At 41.1% G+C, this 13,656-nt stretch overlaps 1 protein-coding gene and 1 non-coding gene across 2 annotated transcripts in view; one reads left to right on the top strand and one right to left on the bottom strand.

Moving 5' to 3' along the window:
- Positions 1-892: 892 nt before the first annotated feature.
- Positions 893-13,656, top strand: part of LOC109136654 (E3 ubiquitin-protein ligase TRIM39-like) — a gene marked incomplete at its 3' end in the record, with an annotated part of 18,091 nt that continues 5,327 nt past the window's right edge. The window contains exons 1-6 of the mRNA XM_027276760.1: positions 893-1,116; positions 1,207-1,377; positions 1,494-1,667; positions 3,194-3,243; positions 3,335-3,900; positions 3,989-4,044. Coding sequence (XP_027132561.1) covers positions 1,022-1,116; positions 1,207-1,377; positions 1,494-1,667; positions 3,194-3,243; positions 3,335-3,900; positions 3,989-4,044 — 1,112 coding nt within the window. The remainder of the gene's footprint in view (positions 1,117-1,206; positions 1,378-1,493; positions 1,668-3,193; positions 3,244-3,334; positions 3,901-3,988; positions 4,045-13,656) is intronic.
- LOC109140037 (uncharacterized) lies at positions 7,915-9,697 on the bottom strand. The gene is made up of 4 exons (XR_003462057.1): positions 9,563-9,697; positions 8,818-9,098; positions 8,586-8,729; positions 7,915-8,459 (listed from the first exon to the last, which is right to left on the bottom strand). It is a non-coding gene; the product is annotated as an uncharacterized LOC109140037 (transcript).

Below are 13,656 nucleotides of genomic sequence, written 5' to 3'. Positions count from 1 at the left end.
GTGTTCAAATTAAATGTCAAGTGAATTTTAAATAATTGGTACTGGTTGATACCAATATACTGTATAGGGTTAGTTTGCAAGGTATTGTTGTAACATTTTAGTTTGAGATAGGTTGAAAAGGGTGTAAACAGCTTAATGTTTTAATGATGCAGAGCTATTTACTGCTGACAGGCAAGGCTCTTGTAGTTCTATCACAGTGAGCTCAAATGAAACTATCAATAATTGTTATTCTTTCATCTGACATTTTCATTTTAAATCAGCCGCTACAGTTTTCCAGATCACCTCATGCTGGCAAGGCACTTCTGATCACTGATAAAAAATATTTGATTGATTATAATTAATTCTAGTTAGAATTTATGTGATTTAAAGTTCAGCTTTTTTCTGTGTTTAGCTGGAAGTTGAATTAAAGCAAGGACACAGCATAAATGATACATGTCTTAAGGCTACTATGACCCTGGTTTGTTGCTTTTCTGCTTATTCTGCAGACTCAAGAGTTGTCATTGGAGTTTTGCCCTTGAAATACTACTCTCCACTCTGCAGTCATCAGACTCACACTTGAGAGAACTGCGCCTGGTGTGTTCGTCTAACGGCAGCATTCATATTCCTGATATTCTCTTTGCTGCACTGGGAAGTCCTGACTGTAAACTGGAAACACTGAGGTCAGTTTGAGGTCAAAATCTGGACTGTTTCTCCTTCTACTTCTTCTTTTGTAGTTACCTACCTTTGTAGCTGAACTGTTTTAAAATATGAGACATACTCAAGCTACAGTTACATTTTCACTAGCAATTACTAATCATCCCAGCACATCTGAACCTCTGCTAGATATTTCACACACTGTATTTCTAAAATATGATATATGTGTTTTGCCACAGTTGTCTGGGTTTGCTCTAAACTTTAAGTGTTGTCACACACTGGTCCCCCTCTTCAATTGAAACAATCACTCTGAGAGTGCTGACCTGACAGACTGCGTATACAGTTATCCACGAGATTACAGTGGATATTTCTCTCAGAGACAAAGAAGATGGAAAAATATGAAGATGTCAACGATGAGTTAAGTCTGCTGAGCATTATTCCTGCTGCCTTGATCGGTCCAGTCTGTAAACTGGTGGAGTTAAGGTAAAAGTATTAAGTGTTAGAATCATCTTCACATATTGTTCACTTGTTAACATAATGTTCAATCATCATGTATGTTTGTCTTGGTTGCAGCATGCCTGGTTGTTACCTGAAAAGTAAATGCTGTCAAGTGTTTGCTTCAGTTCTCTGCTCAGACTCCCAGCTGAGACAGCTCGACCTGAGTCGGAATGACCTGCAGGATTTAGGAGTGCAGCTGCTGTCTGTTGGACTAGGGAGTTCAAGATGTAGACTGGAGACACTGAGGTATTGATACAGCCTGGCCTCATGATATACAGTAGTTATCCAGTATCTGCAGTTACTGGTAGCAGTACAGGTTGTTGTGCTGTCTTTTGTTTGAATAAGGCTGCTTTTCTCCACAGGCTGTCATGTTGTGGGATCACAGAAGAAGGTTGTGCCTTTCTGGCCTCAGCTCTGAGGTCCAACCCGTCCCATCTGAGAGAGCTGGACCTCAGCTACAATCACCCAGGAGAGGCAGGAGTGAGGCTGCTCACGGAGAGACTCGAGGACCCAGGATGTAGGATGGAAAAACTCAAGTTAGTATACTGTAGAGCTTCAACATTAAAGAAAGGTTCTTCCTACCATTAGAGGAAACTGTTAAGGCCAGCAAGTGTGGATTTCCCAGAGTAAAAGGTGTACAGCTGAACTGTAAATGATTCTGTAAATGTGTTATACTTTTTGTAATACCACAGACAGTTGTCGAAGCCAGAAATCCTACACATACTACACATATTGGGTTAGAAAAATGTTTTCACCCAAACCATCAAACAGTTACTTCACTCAGAAAAACGATTTGCTTTTTACTTGACTTTTTTCATTTTTAGTTTTGGTTCACATTTTGGGCTTTTATTTTCTATATATATTTTTTTTTTTAGATGTTTTTATTTTATTTTCATAATGTCTTATATAAGAGGCTTAGGTGAATCGTCTAGAATCGTCCAGGACTTCTCCTGAAACTAAGCCTTGGTGGACTTTGAGGTACACTTAGGATTATTGTCCTGTTGGAAGGTCCAATTATACCCAAGTTTCAGCTTCCTCACAGATGGCATGACATTTCCTCCTTGTATTTCATGATACTTGATTGAATCCATCTTGCCCTCCACACAGTGCAGGTTTCCAGTGCTAGAATAAGCAAAACAGCCCCGGAGCATCACAGAGCCACCACCCAGCTTCACTGTAGGCAGGCTGTTCTATTCAGGACATTCTCATTTGTCCTCTTCTAGACATGACATGCGCCATAAGGCCCACTTAACAGAACAGAATCTTTAAACTTCTGTGGCTTATTTACATGTTTATGAGCATATTGGAGTCAACTTTTAGGTCAGTCGTGGTGTATGTTCCTAGAAATATTCAATGCATTTCCTATCTTTGTGTATCCCTTTCCTTGTTTGTGTAAGGCAATGATCTCTTCTCTCTAACTCTTTGGACAATGATCTGGACATATTTGTAACGTGCAATCAAACATCACTGTCAAAAAAACGCCCCGTCCAGGTATTTGATGTGTTGTATCTCAGGCACAACTGATGAAGCCTTTGATTATTTACATCAGATGTGCTTATCAACAACACCCGAGTTTCAAATGTGGGCTCTTACGAGGGATTCTATTCAGGGGGTTGAATAATTTTGAGACTGCAGTGCACATTAAAAGAAGCATTTTGTGTTTAATTTGGATAAAACCCTTGTAATATTAGTTTTAATGAACTATTTAAATGATATCCATTTTTGTGGATAGATATTTAATTATAAAATCTCCCATTACATTACATTACATTGCATACCAATTTAAGTCAATATACAACATTTGAGCAATTCTGCTACTCCTTAATTGTTACTAGGGTTGCAAAATTCTGGGAATTTTCGATGTTGAAACTTCCCATGGAAAGTTTTTAGTTTTTATTTAGCTGCAAGAGTCTCAGACTATTCAAGCATTGCGACACCCTTTTTCACAGCAGCCATTTTGAATAGTGCAAACTAGCTACTCTACTGTTTGATGTTAAAATGCTCTGTTAGTATCATCAGTATCTGATGGTCACTTTAATGACTGTGTGTTCCTCTGCCTCAGTGTGGACCATGATGAAGAGCACTGGGTAAACCCACAGCTTCTGAACAAGTGTAAGCTACTCATGGTGTTATTCACTGAATTCCCACTCTGCCCTGTTGAACGAGTCCAACTGGACCTTAACTTTTCTCATTTCTCTGATAGATGCCTGTGATCTCACACTCGACCCCAACACGGTGCATGAACAACTCCTCCTGTCTGAGTGCAACAGGATAGTGAACTACACTGAAGAGAAGCAACAGTATCCTGATCACCCAGAAAGATTTGATGGAGAGAAGCAGGTGCTGTGCAGAGAGAGTCTGGCTGGACGCTGCTACTGGGAGGTGGAGTGGGACATAGACGCGACTATTGGTGTGGTATACAAGAGCTTAGAGAGGAAAGGATGGTGGGACTCGGTATTTGAATACAGCAAAAAGGCCTGGTGTTTCACTATCACTAACTCTGATGGATATACCTTCCGCCACGCACATAACGAGACTTTCATTCCTGCCCCGATCATTGACGTCAAAGCATATCTGGCAAGACAGAAGAGATTAGGATTGTTTCTGGATTGGCCGGCTGGCATTCTGTCTTTCTATTTGCTGTCTGGTGACACAAAAACGCTCCTTTACACATTCCACACCACCTTCACTGAGCCTCTCCACCCGGCATTCACTGTTTATTTTGGATCTCTGACACTGTCCAGTGTAGCAAAGCTGAAAATGGATAGTGTGAGTATTTCTGTTGTAGTGCAACACGCTACAAGTTAAAATCCACTGAACACTAAAACTAAATTCATTTTGTCTCTCTGTATTCCAGGAAAAGTTTAGCTTCACACCTGTGGTGACAAAAGAATCAATAGGCATCTCATACAGGTAAGAAATATCACTAGATAATAAAACATTATCATTTGACCGTTATGTTATGTAATGACCGCTGGAGCTAGCACTTAGCATCTCTGCTACAGTATGTATTCAGTGCAGGACAGTGTGTGGTGGTAATAAAAAATAAATCCAGTCAGGAAAGAAACATGACTGGTTTTCAACAAACCGCACAGGTCAGCAAAAATGATAAAAAGTGAATTTTTTACATGAAACATTTCTGGTTTAACTTTAGTTACTGCACAGATTTACCTGTCCGAACTTCTTTGAGTGAATTTCTACCAAGGATTTTGGGTAGCATGTTTCTCAGTGTGACCTGCAAATAAAATGATTTCCATAACCTGTGTTTTGCTGTGTGGTACAGGTTAACTGCCCCATTTCTGGGTTTGTTCCATTGATTCATTTGACTGGGGGGCTGTTGTTAATCGACTCGCGGGGGGTCAAGTACAAAACTTGCCTGTGGGATACAATGCTCATCCAACCGGCGCATAAAGTGCCTGGAGGGCCGCTGTTCAACATCGAGTGTCCTCAGGAATCCTCTCTACAGGCTCAACTCACACACTGCGAACTGACCTGGTAAGAAACCGCTGTGCCTTGTGAGCACCCATTAAAAACAAACAGTTTCTTTTTGCATGAAGGGATGTGAATCTTCTGGTATCCGACATGCCATTTTGATTCTGGATGTCCCCACATCGGACAATACGACAATTAATTTTGGCTTAGCTGTCCTACAACTACTCCACACTTTGAACATGGTGCGGGTGTTTAAGCTGCAGTTGTTCTCTGGGAGAAATCCAACAGGCTTGGTGCGAATATGGCTTGTTCTTGGGGTGCAACTCTGGCCTTCTTTAGTATTGACGACTTTGTTTTTTGATTTCTGTTGTCACAGCTTGGTCGCAGAAGCATTCTGTCTCCACACACTGCACGACGGCCATGACAGTCATAAAGCCGCGGGGTTACGGACCGTGTTGTGAATCCCTACGACCTCTCCACTGGGGCCCCCCCCCCCCCCCCCTGGCCCACCTCACCTCCTCCTACCCGCCCCCCCCCCCCCGTGTGGGATCACAAGGAGTGTTCCAGGACTTCCGTGACCACACCAATAAACGCCCAAATCCTGCTGTTCCTGCGCTCGTTATACAGAGGTGGGCAGCTCATCCTCAGTGTGATTCTGCTCCCGGGCAACGTGCCTCTGCAGGAGGTAAAGCACCGAAGTTTACCGTCAGTTCAAATCCTCACCTGTAAGTCAGACAGTGTCCCCATCATCAGCACAGAAGGACTTTACATTATCTGCTCATTATCTGCCCTCTTGTGGCGAGTCAGTGTAATGTCTTCATATATATGAGTCTCATTTTTGAATGAGATATCAAGTCTGTCAAACCTGCTAACAAAATGTGTGAGACCACTGAAGGTAAAAGCGCAATATGAAGAGTGTGAGACTAAAGCCCATCCAGCTGCCTCCTCCACACGGCCCACCAGTACAGTCCCACAGTAACCACGAGGACTGTGAAATACAACCTGATGGAGAGTGGGGCGTCAGTCACAACCTTGCTGGCCAGTGTCTCGACGTTTGACGCAATTAACTAAAAGACCCGTCTGCATTCCTTTCAGACTCTTTTCGTGCTTCGTCAAATTATGGGCCAAATTACCAACCGAGCATTTAGCTCATCGTGAGACGACCGATGGTGACTCTCATTGTGGAAAGTCTGGAGAAGCGCACGCTTGGAAAGTAACAACTTCAGTGGCCCGGTACAGACGTCCAAAATTTCACAGGAGAACACATATCTTTAGATTCAGTTATGAGTACCCTTCCACGAAAAATCAGAGAAGAAAAAAGATGCTTCTAAGAACTTACCTGACAGTCATCATGTTTTTAACCATCATGTTTTTGTGACGTTCGACCCAGGGTCTGTCGAAAAAGTCTATTTTGCTAAAGAAGGTTCCTCACGTGTGAAATGGACCCTGAGAAAGTATTTACCGCAGCGTCCATGAATGAGGCTGGTTGAATCCTCTAAATGTTAAGGAGAGGAGCTTCAATGCTTCCTTTCCTATCTCTCTATCTTTATGAGGATACACCGGACCATCCTTTACGTAAAAATCGACGCACCATTCAGGCATTCACAACCAGACATTAAAAAAACATCAATTTCAACAGTGTGATGCAGACTGCAGCAGAGAGAGAGCGTGTGAATATGGACAGATGTGATGACGTCCTAATCCTCATAAATTTTCCTTCACATATTTCCTTGATCTTATGATGTTTTCCATTGAGGTCAAAAAACAGTGGTTAGGAAAGGACATAGAGTAATTTCTTAAACTATTTGACTGCTAGCCCACGAGCCTTTGGGCACTCCTTGGCCACTACAGTTCCTCCTTCACACTTGGAAGAGAGTGAGGCGAGTGGAGGGGGATGCAATCAGCACTCTCAAAAACCAGTACTTTGTTTTAGTGGCTTGACACAGTTGAGTGAATAGACTTATTAACCATCTCCAACACCAACCCAAAGCACATTGATAAGTTTAGGAAATTCTCTCCTCTGAAAATATGTTGACTGATTGTTGAAATCAAATTCTTTGTCCAGAATATAGTTCCACAAACTCCTCCAGCTGAAAAGCCAAAGCCGGTGAACACCTCAGCCGAGGGGAAGCTGCGAAACATTCGAGCACATTTCATCGCCCGAGTGTCTGATCCCGTTCTGGACAAGATGTTGGATGACCTCCTGTCCCTTGAGGTTCTAAATGAATATGAGTGTGAGGCGGTCAGACCCCTACCCAGACAAGACAAAGCACGAGAGCTGATCGACATGGTGCACAGGAAAGGAACGGAAGCGAGTGCGGCCATGATCGCCGGGTTCTTGAGCAGTGATCCATACCTGTGCAGAGATCTCCGCTTAACCTGAAGCACAGATCTGTGGTGTGATGATCACATGCTGCCATATGATAATCATCATTTAAAACTTGAGGCCAACAAAGAAAAGCATAGTGTGTTCATGTTTGATGTGATCGTGACAATCAAAGCATGTGGTGACAGCTTAAATTTAAGTACATGGATTCTCATTGGCCTCAGAGGAACAAATGTCATTTGCCAAATCTTCTTCTTCTGTGGTGAAATCTGAGAGTGAGTGGAGGAGTTAGTATGCAGTCCACTTCTCCCACTGCAGCCTTTAAAGTTGCATTTTATCTCAAACTGATTATCTTTCTAAGAAAGGAGGAAAACCACAAAATTATAAGACAGTTATGTTCATGTTATGTTAGTGGGCTGTAGAATCAGAACATAAATCAATATACAGTATGAATCCATTTTTGGTGATTATTGGAGAAACTACCATGCATAATAACAACAGCACTAATTAATTGTGTTTATTTTAATGTGTCTACTTTTCTTCTTTTCCAATATAAGTGCATCTTTTAAAACATTCATAGTTTCAGATGTTTACTGTTTGTTCTCCACATAACGAGGACCTGCCATCTCTAAATATTACTACTATTAATATTATTATGTTCTCACTGCCTCTGCTTTGTGTATTTTAAAAAAATATTTTTTTCTCATTTCTTTTTTTCCATATATTTAATGTGCTTTTTATATTGTACAATGTAAACACTTAATATATGCAGGGCCTTGACCAGGATTTTATAAGAACTTTGATTAAGGATGTAAAGTCCTCCAGTGCAATCCCACCTGCCTAAATAAAGTTTGGACCAATGGACAATAAAAGTCTGTACATTTAGCTGCTTCTGCTTTTTCTAGATTAATTGCACTGTTCAAATATATTTTGTCTGAATTAGTGTAGATCGGCACATGGTCCTTTACTTATCACGAGTGGCCTGTTGAAATGTTAATCCTTTTAGGAGAGCTGATTTGAACCAAAGACTGCTGTATTTGTATCACAAAGGTGTTGCACTGACAGGTGACCTACACCATCAGTAACGTGCTGTGGATCAACTGGAAGCCATTAACACAGCTTCCTAACACTGTAACATGTTTTTATTCAGACCAAAATTCATTTTTAAGATAATCAGAAATTCATCTTTGCCGTGAGAATTGTTCACTTTTTTGATGATCAGTGATGTTTAGACATCAACATGACAAATAAATGATTAAGCTGCATTTACAGATGTCTTCTTTTATTTGGAGCCAAAAATAAAAATCTCCATAACAAGCTGTAAAACACACCAAACAATGCAGATGTAGCAAAAGTACACTACAGATTTACACAGTGAGCAGACACAAAGCAACATACAGACAGACTAAAAACATACTGTGGGTTATTTTCCAGCTCAGACTGTATGAAGAAATATCAGAGGAATTTTTGACCAGTTTAACTTCACTCTGTGTCTCCTGGAAGATGATTGGTTTGACCGACCACACAGTATGTGGAAGTGGACCAAACAGCTTCACTCTGACGGTGGCACCTGTTGAGATGGGACAGAATATAGAGAAGGACTCGTCATGTCAAACAGCTGTTCAATCTAAAACACATACATTATTATGTCTTATTATTTATTATGTGGTCAGTTAAAATCAAAGTGTGTACTGACGTCACTGTGGAGCTGATGTCTCTCTCGGTCTCTGTCTGTCCTGTCTCTTTTTCTTCACAGCTGTCAAAATGATGCAAACAATGACAGCAGTCCCAAACACAACCATGGGAATCCGGAACAACCAGAACTTTATGTTACTGTCACCTGTCAGAAACAATTATTTCATCATCAGTAAAACACACTCAAACCTCATGTTTGACTGAGAGTATGAAAATAGAGGAGTCAGTCTTACTTCTGTTGTCTGTGCTGGTTTGTTCACTGCAGGATGTCTTAACATCGACTGTAACAGTCTTTTGTTCAGCAGGGTTTGCAGCCACACATCTGTACGAGGAGCTGAAATCCTGCTTGTGTACAGTGAGAGCAGAGAGAGAGCGGAGCTGTTCTGGATCACTATCTCCTCGTCTTTGTACCACGACAGTGTCAGCAGCTCTCCAGCTTTCTCCACAGAACACAGCAGGGTGCAGCTCTCAGCACTCACACTCACACTGTTCACTGCAGGAGCTGGGACAGACTCTGGAGAGGAACCATTCAAACAAAGAGTCACACAGGAGGTCTGACTTCAGCACACACATATACAGTTTACACACAGCACTTGGTTAAAGGCTCAATTCACCCAAACTATGAGGACATCTTCTCTCACTCAGCCATGCAGAGGGTTTAGCTTTGACTGATTCAGGAAATCCACCTCACCACAATACAATGGAGGTGGTTTGAAATGCAGTTGTGTGTTCTCAGCAATAAAAATGTACTTTAAAAAATCAAACAGAACTGTATCTGTACACTACCACTCGAGGAAAGAGAGGAATGTTTTTATGTGGGTGGAACAAATAATAGAATAATAATAATAAACAAGTTCTCTAATTATGTGACATCATTTGCACATGACAAGGGTTGGAAACTTTACCCACTCTACCATACTACCTTACAGCATGTGAAACATTACAAAGGGATATTTTTCACAGATAAATGTAACTTACCATACACTGTGAGTTTATATGATGTAGTAAAAACTCTTCCTTTTTTAGAGTCTACAGTATAAATTCCAGAGTCGTCCCTCTGCAGTCCTGTGATTGTAAAGAGTCCAGTGTTGTTGTCCCAGAAACTTGTCTTTTTGTAATTTCTTCAAGCATCTGAATCTCCTCTCGTTCACCATAGCAATACGCTTTCTTTCTTTCAAAGATGAGAAATCCAAACTCCTTCACAGGGTCAGGTAGAGTGATGGATCCTCCCTCAGTGCCTGCCAGGTTCTTCTTCACTTCCACAGTATCAGATGAGATCATCACTGTCAAATATAGAGACAGGAGTTAGCAGACTGAAAGCTGCAGTGTTTAAAGTCAAGAAGGAAATGTAGAAAATGTGTGTGCAGAAGATTCCCTGTGGTGCTTTCACCATAAACAGGAATAAATCCATGCGTACATGCATCCAATGCATATCAAACGTACAAGAAGAGCTCTCTTAGAATTATTCTGTAATCTCTCAAACAGGTTGATGTGAAGCTTTCTTCACTGCGTGGTCTCTTGTATTACTGTATCAAGTTTCCTGTCTCAGTTTTATTAAACACCACAGGTTCCACTTATTTAGTTATTTAACATTTGAAAGAACAAGAAGTCACAAACTCAGTGAACACATTTATTTAAAGTCCCCTTGAAAACCAAGCAAACGTTAAACATGACATTTCATATTCTCTGAAGGTCGAACAGTTACCTGTGAAAAAGATGATCATCCTCATGTGTAACTCCATGGTTGTTTTCGGAGGTGTCAGATCTCTGAAGCTTTCAGGAAATCTTAAAGCTGTCAGCTGTGAGTAGAACTCAAAAAAGTCATGGTCATACTATACGTCTTCCTGTCTGTAGTTAACTTCCTTATTAAGCAACTAAAACTGCCAGAAACACGGAAGATCTCTGAACGCTTCTGATTTTTTTCTCTTTATATTTGTAATACTTGTATGTTACATCACACAATAAATCACAGCGGACACTTTTGTATTTATTACTTAAATTAAATCTTAAATTCAATAAAAAAAGAATGAGTGATGATTGTTAATTTTGTATCCATGGCATGAACTGTCCACCGTGTGGTTAGTGGGCTGTAGGTAGCAGCAGGTACTGCATCTATCAAGTTAGTAAAGTGACAACAGAGAAGGAAACACATTTCATGTCATGACTTTCACTTGATGAACTTTACATATTTTTTTCCTGTGATGGTTTAAGTGGGACGGTCTAGGTCAAGCCTCTGTGTGGACAAAATGTGGGCTGGTGTAGTAAAATCCCTGCATCCTGTGTTGTCATAGTTTGCTAATTTAGCATCAGGTTCATTCGCCAATTAGGTGATTGATGATCCACACCTGTGCCAAAATATCCTCTTATCCTGTAGCATGAAGAACACAGAAATGAAAGAGAATGCACTCTGTATTACAGTAGGTAGCATTCTTCTGGCACCCGACAAACCTTGATACGTCCATCGGACTATCAGATAGTGTTCATCACTTCAAAGAACACGTTTCCACTGCTTCAGAGTTCATAGTTCAGTTGTGGCGTGCTTTGCAACACTCTAGCCAACACTTGACATTGTCCATGGTGATGTGGGGCTTGGGTTTCCAAGGCCAAACAACTGCACACATTTCATGAAGCTCCCACAGTTTGTGTGCTGATGTTACTTCAGACTCATGTCCCTGCTGAGTTCATATGGTTTACCATTTCATGGCTAAGCTTGACCTTGCTGCTCTTCAACTTCACTATAGTATCACTTCCAGTTGACCAGGGCAGATCTAGTAGGGCTGAGATTTCATCAACTGGCCTATGTCAAAGGTAGACAGTGCCACATTTAAAGTCTCTGAGTTCTCTGTGCTAAAGGTTTGTCTAAATGTTTGAGAGATTTCATGGCTGTGAGCTAGATTTTATGCACTTGGTAGCATCGAGTAGACTAAAAAACACCTGAACCAATAATCAGTAGGGATGTCCACTTACTTTTGGCCATATAGTGGAACAAGTTCAAGCAGTTCACATGTCTGACCAGAACTTTGAGGTAAATGCTGACATTTGAGGAACTGCAGTTTTTGGCACTTTTGTGTTGGCTTCACTTCACAGCACAGAAGTTGCAAAATGTGTAAAATGAAAAATAAAAAAGCCACAGCCAAGTACACATACAGGGTGAGGCAGGCCCTGAAGATCGGCTGAATGGGAGGAACAAGTCTGACCATCAACACATATCAAAGATCAGTCATCAGATACTCGCTGGCATAACAAGCTGGTCAAAGGAGGAGATAGAAACCACTGATATCAAGACACTGAAGTCCTCACAATGCTAGAGGTTTCACCCCAAATCCAGCACCCTGAGGTTGTTACACTAAGCGAAGAGAGGGAGGCTGAGGACTGGTGAGCGTCAGAACCGCCATCCAGGATGAAACAAGCTCCAGGAGTACGTCAGGAAGATGACCCCCAAAGACGCTGCTCCATGGTGCAGAGGAGGATGAACCATCATTTAGTTGTAGACTAACAATTCTGAGTAACCAGCAATATGCAGGAAGAAGGAGCAGGAGAACCTTGAGGAAGAGCTGAAAGAAGACTAAGAAGAGTGTAGGGGAGTAACGGTGACAGTGGAGCACTGAGAGCTGTGACCCGCAAACTGTGTGGCCAAGTGGCTACAGCAGATTCCAGGTACAACATCTGAGGTCTTGATCCAGAAGTGTTCAGTTCTAGAAACAGCCAAGACTAAGACTGCACATAACCCTCAAGCTTCCAGACCTCTGGTAGAGAACCCCAGCTTAAGGAAGATACACCACCCATCACAGGGTGAGAAGGAATTCTTTATTAAAATGACTGACGTGAATTTATTCATCATTTAAGCCAACAATTTCTATTATCATACTGCACATCCAGCTTTTAGGTCCACATATTATTTGCAAGTAAATATGCTGTTCATGAATGATTTCTGGTGTTGTCTTGGAGAAAATATGTTGATACTTTTCTCCCTCTAAAATGAGATAAACAGATGGAGAAATAATAGATGTACTTTTGCTGTCCACCACAGCCTAACCATATATACAATGCGAGCACGTCAGAGATGCAATCAACCCGCCCCCGAAACCACGCGCAGCTGTGCTGTTGTTGCTGAAGGAACCGACACAGACAGGTTGTGTCAGTTTTATCATGGCAACACAACCTGTATCTGCCGTCAATCATTTGCGTGTTGTCAGGTTGTACAATGTGATCATGTACTAATGAAGAAGAGAGTGTGTATATCTCCAACCATTCTCAAGAAGGTCCATCCCTACTCCGATCACAGGAGCGTGTTCTATACAAGCGATCCAGACTCCTTGCTGCTTTTTTCCACCACTTCTCCCCAGCAGACTGCAGCATAAAATACAACACACCACAGACTGATAAAAAATCTTACTACAGATGTTTAGATATCGGAGCTTCTTCCAGACAAGAGGCAGCTCTGCCACTTTTGTAAGAGTGCCTCTGTGCCTCTGCAGGTTGCTTTTAACTCACTAAAACTTCTGTCATAGTGAAGGGAGGCAGGGGAAATTAAGTAAGGGGCCAGTCCAACCTGTTATCCAGGGCACACATTTATCAAGCTTCTCAGAAATACTCTTAAGAATGCTGTTGAGAATTGACTTAAGAGTAAAAAAAGTTCAAAGTTAGTTATCAAGGGGCGTTTAGCTCAGTTGGTAGCGCCGCCTCACCATCCAGAGGCGTCCTGGCTACATTTCTGCCCTGGGCGAACTAAAGAAAAAAAAAAAAAAGAATAAAAGAAGAAAATTAAAAAGAGTAAACAATATATGTGGCAAAACATAAAATGACAAAATAAAAAAAAAAAAACAACAATAGAAAAAGACTATAAATTAAGAAAAAAATAAAAAAAGAAAAGAAAAAAAAAAATAAAGAAAAAAATAAAAAACACAAAAAAAAAAAAAAAGAGAAAAAAAGTAAAAATAAAAAGAAAAACGAGAAACCCCCCCTCACAACAACCGACCCCAACCCCTGCACCGACACAACAATGTTTTAGATTTTGTATAAAAGGGTAACAAGAACAAACAAAAACAGATCATACATGAGATAACAGTATA

The sequence above is a fragment of the Larimichthys crocea genome, unplaced genomic scaffold (genome assembly GCF_000972845.2).
Source record: "Larimichthys crocea isolate SSNF unplaced genomic scaffold, L_crocea_2.0 scaffold544, whole genome shotgun sequence".
In the NCBI taxonomy this organism is placed as follows: Eukaryota; Metazoa; Chordata; class Actinopteri; family Sciaenidae; genus Larimichthys; species Larimichthys crocea.
Note: the sequence above shows the minus strand (reverse complement) of the source record. Positions and strands in the feature narration are given on the sequence as shown.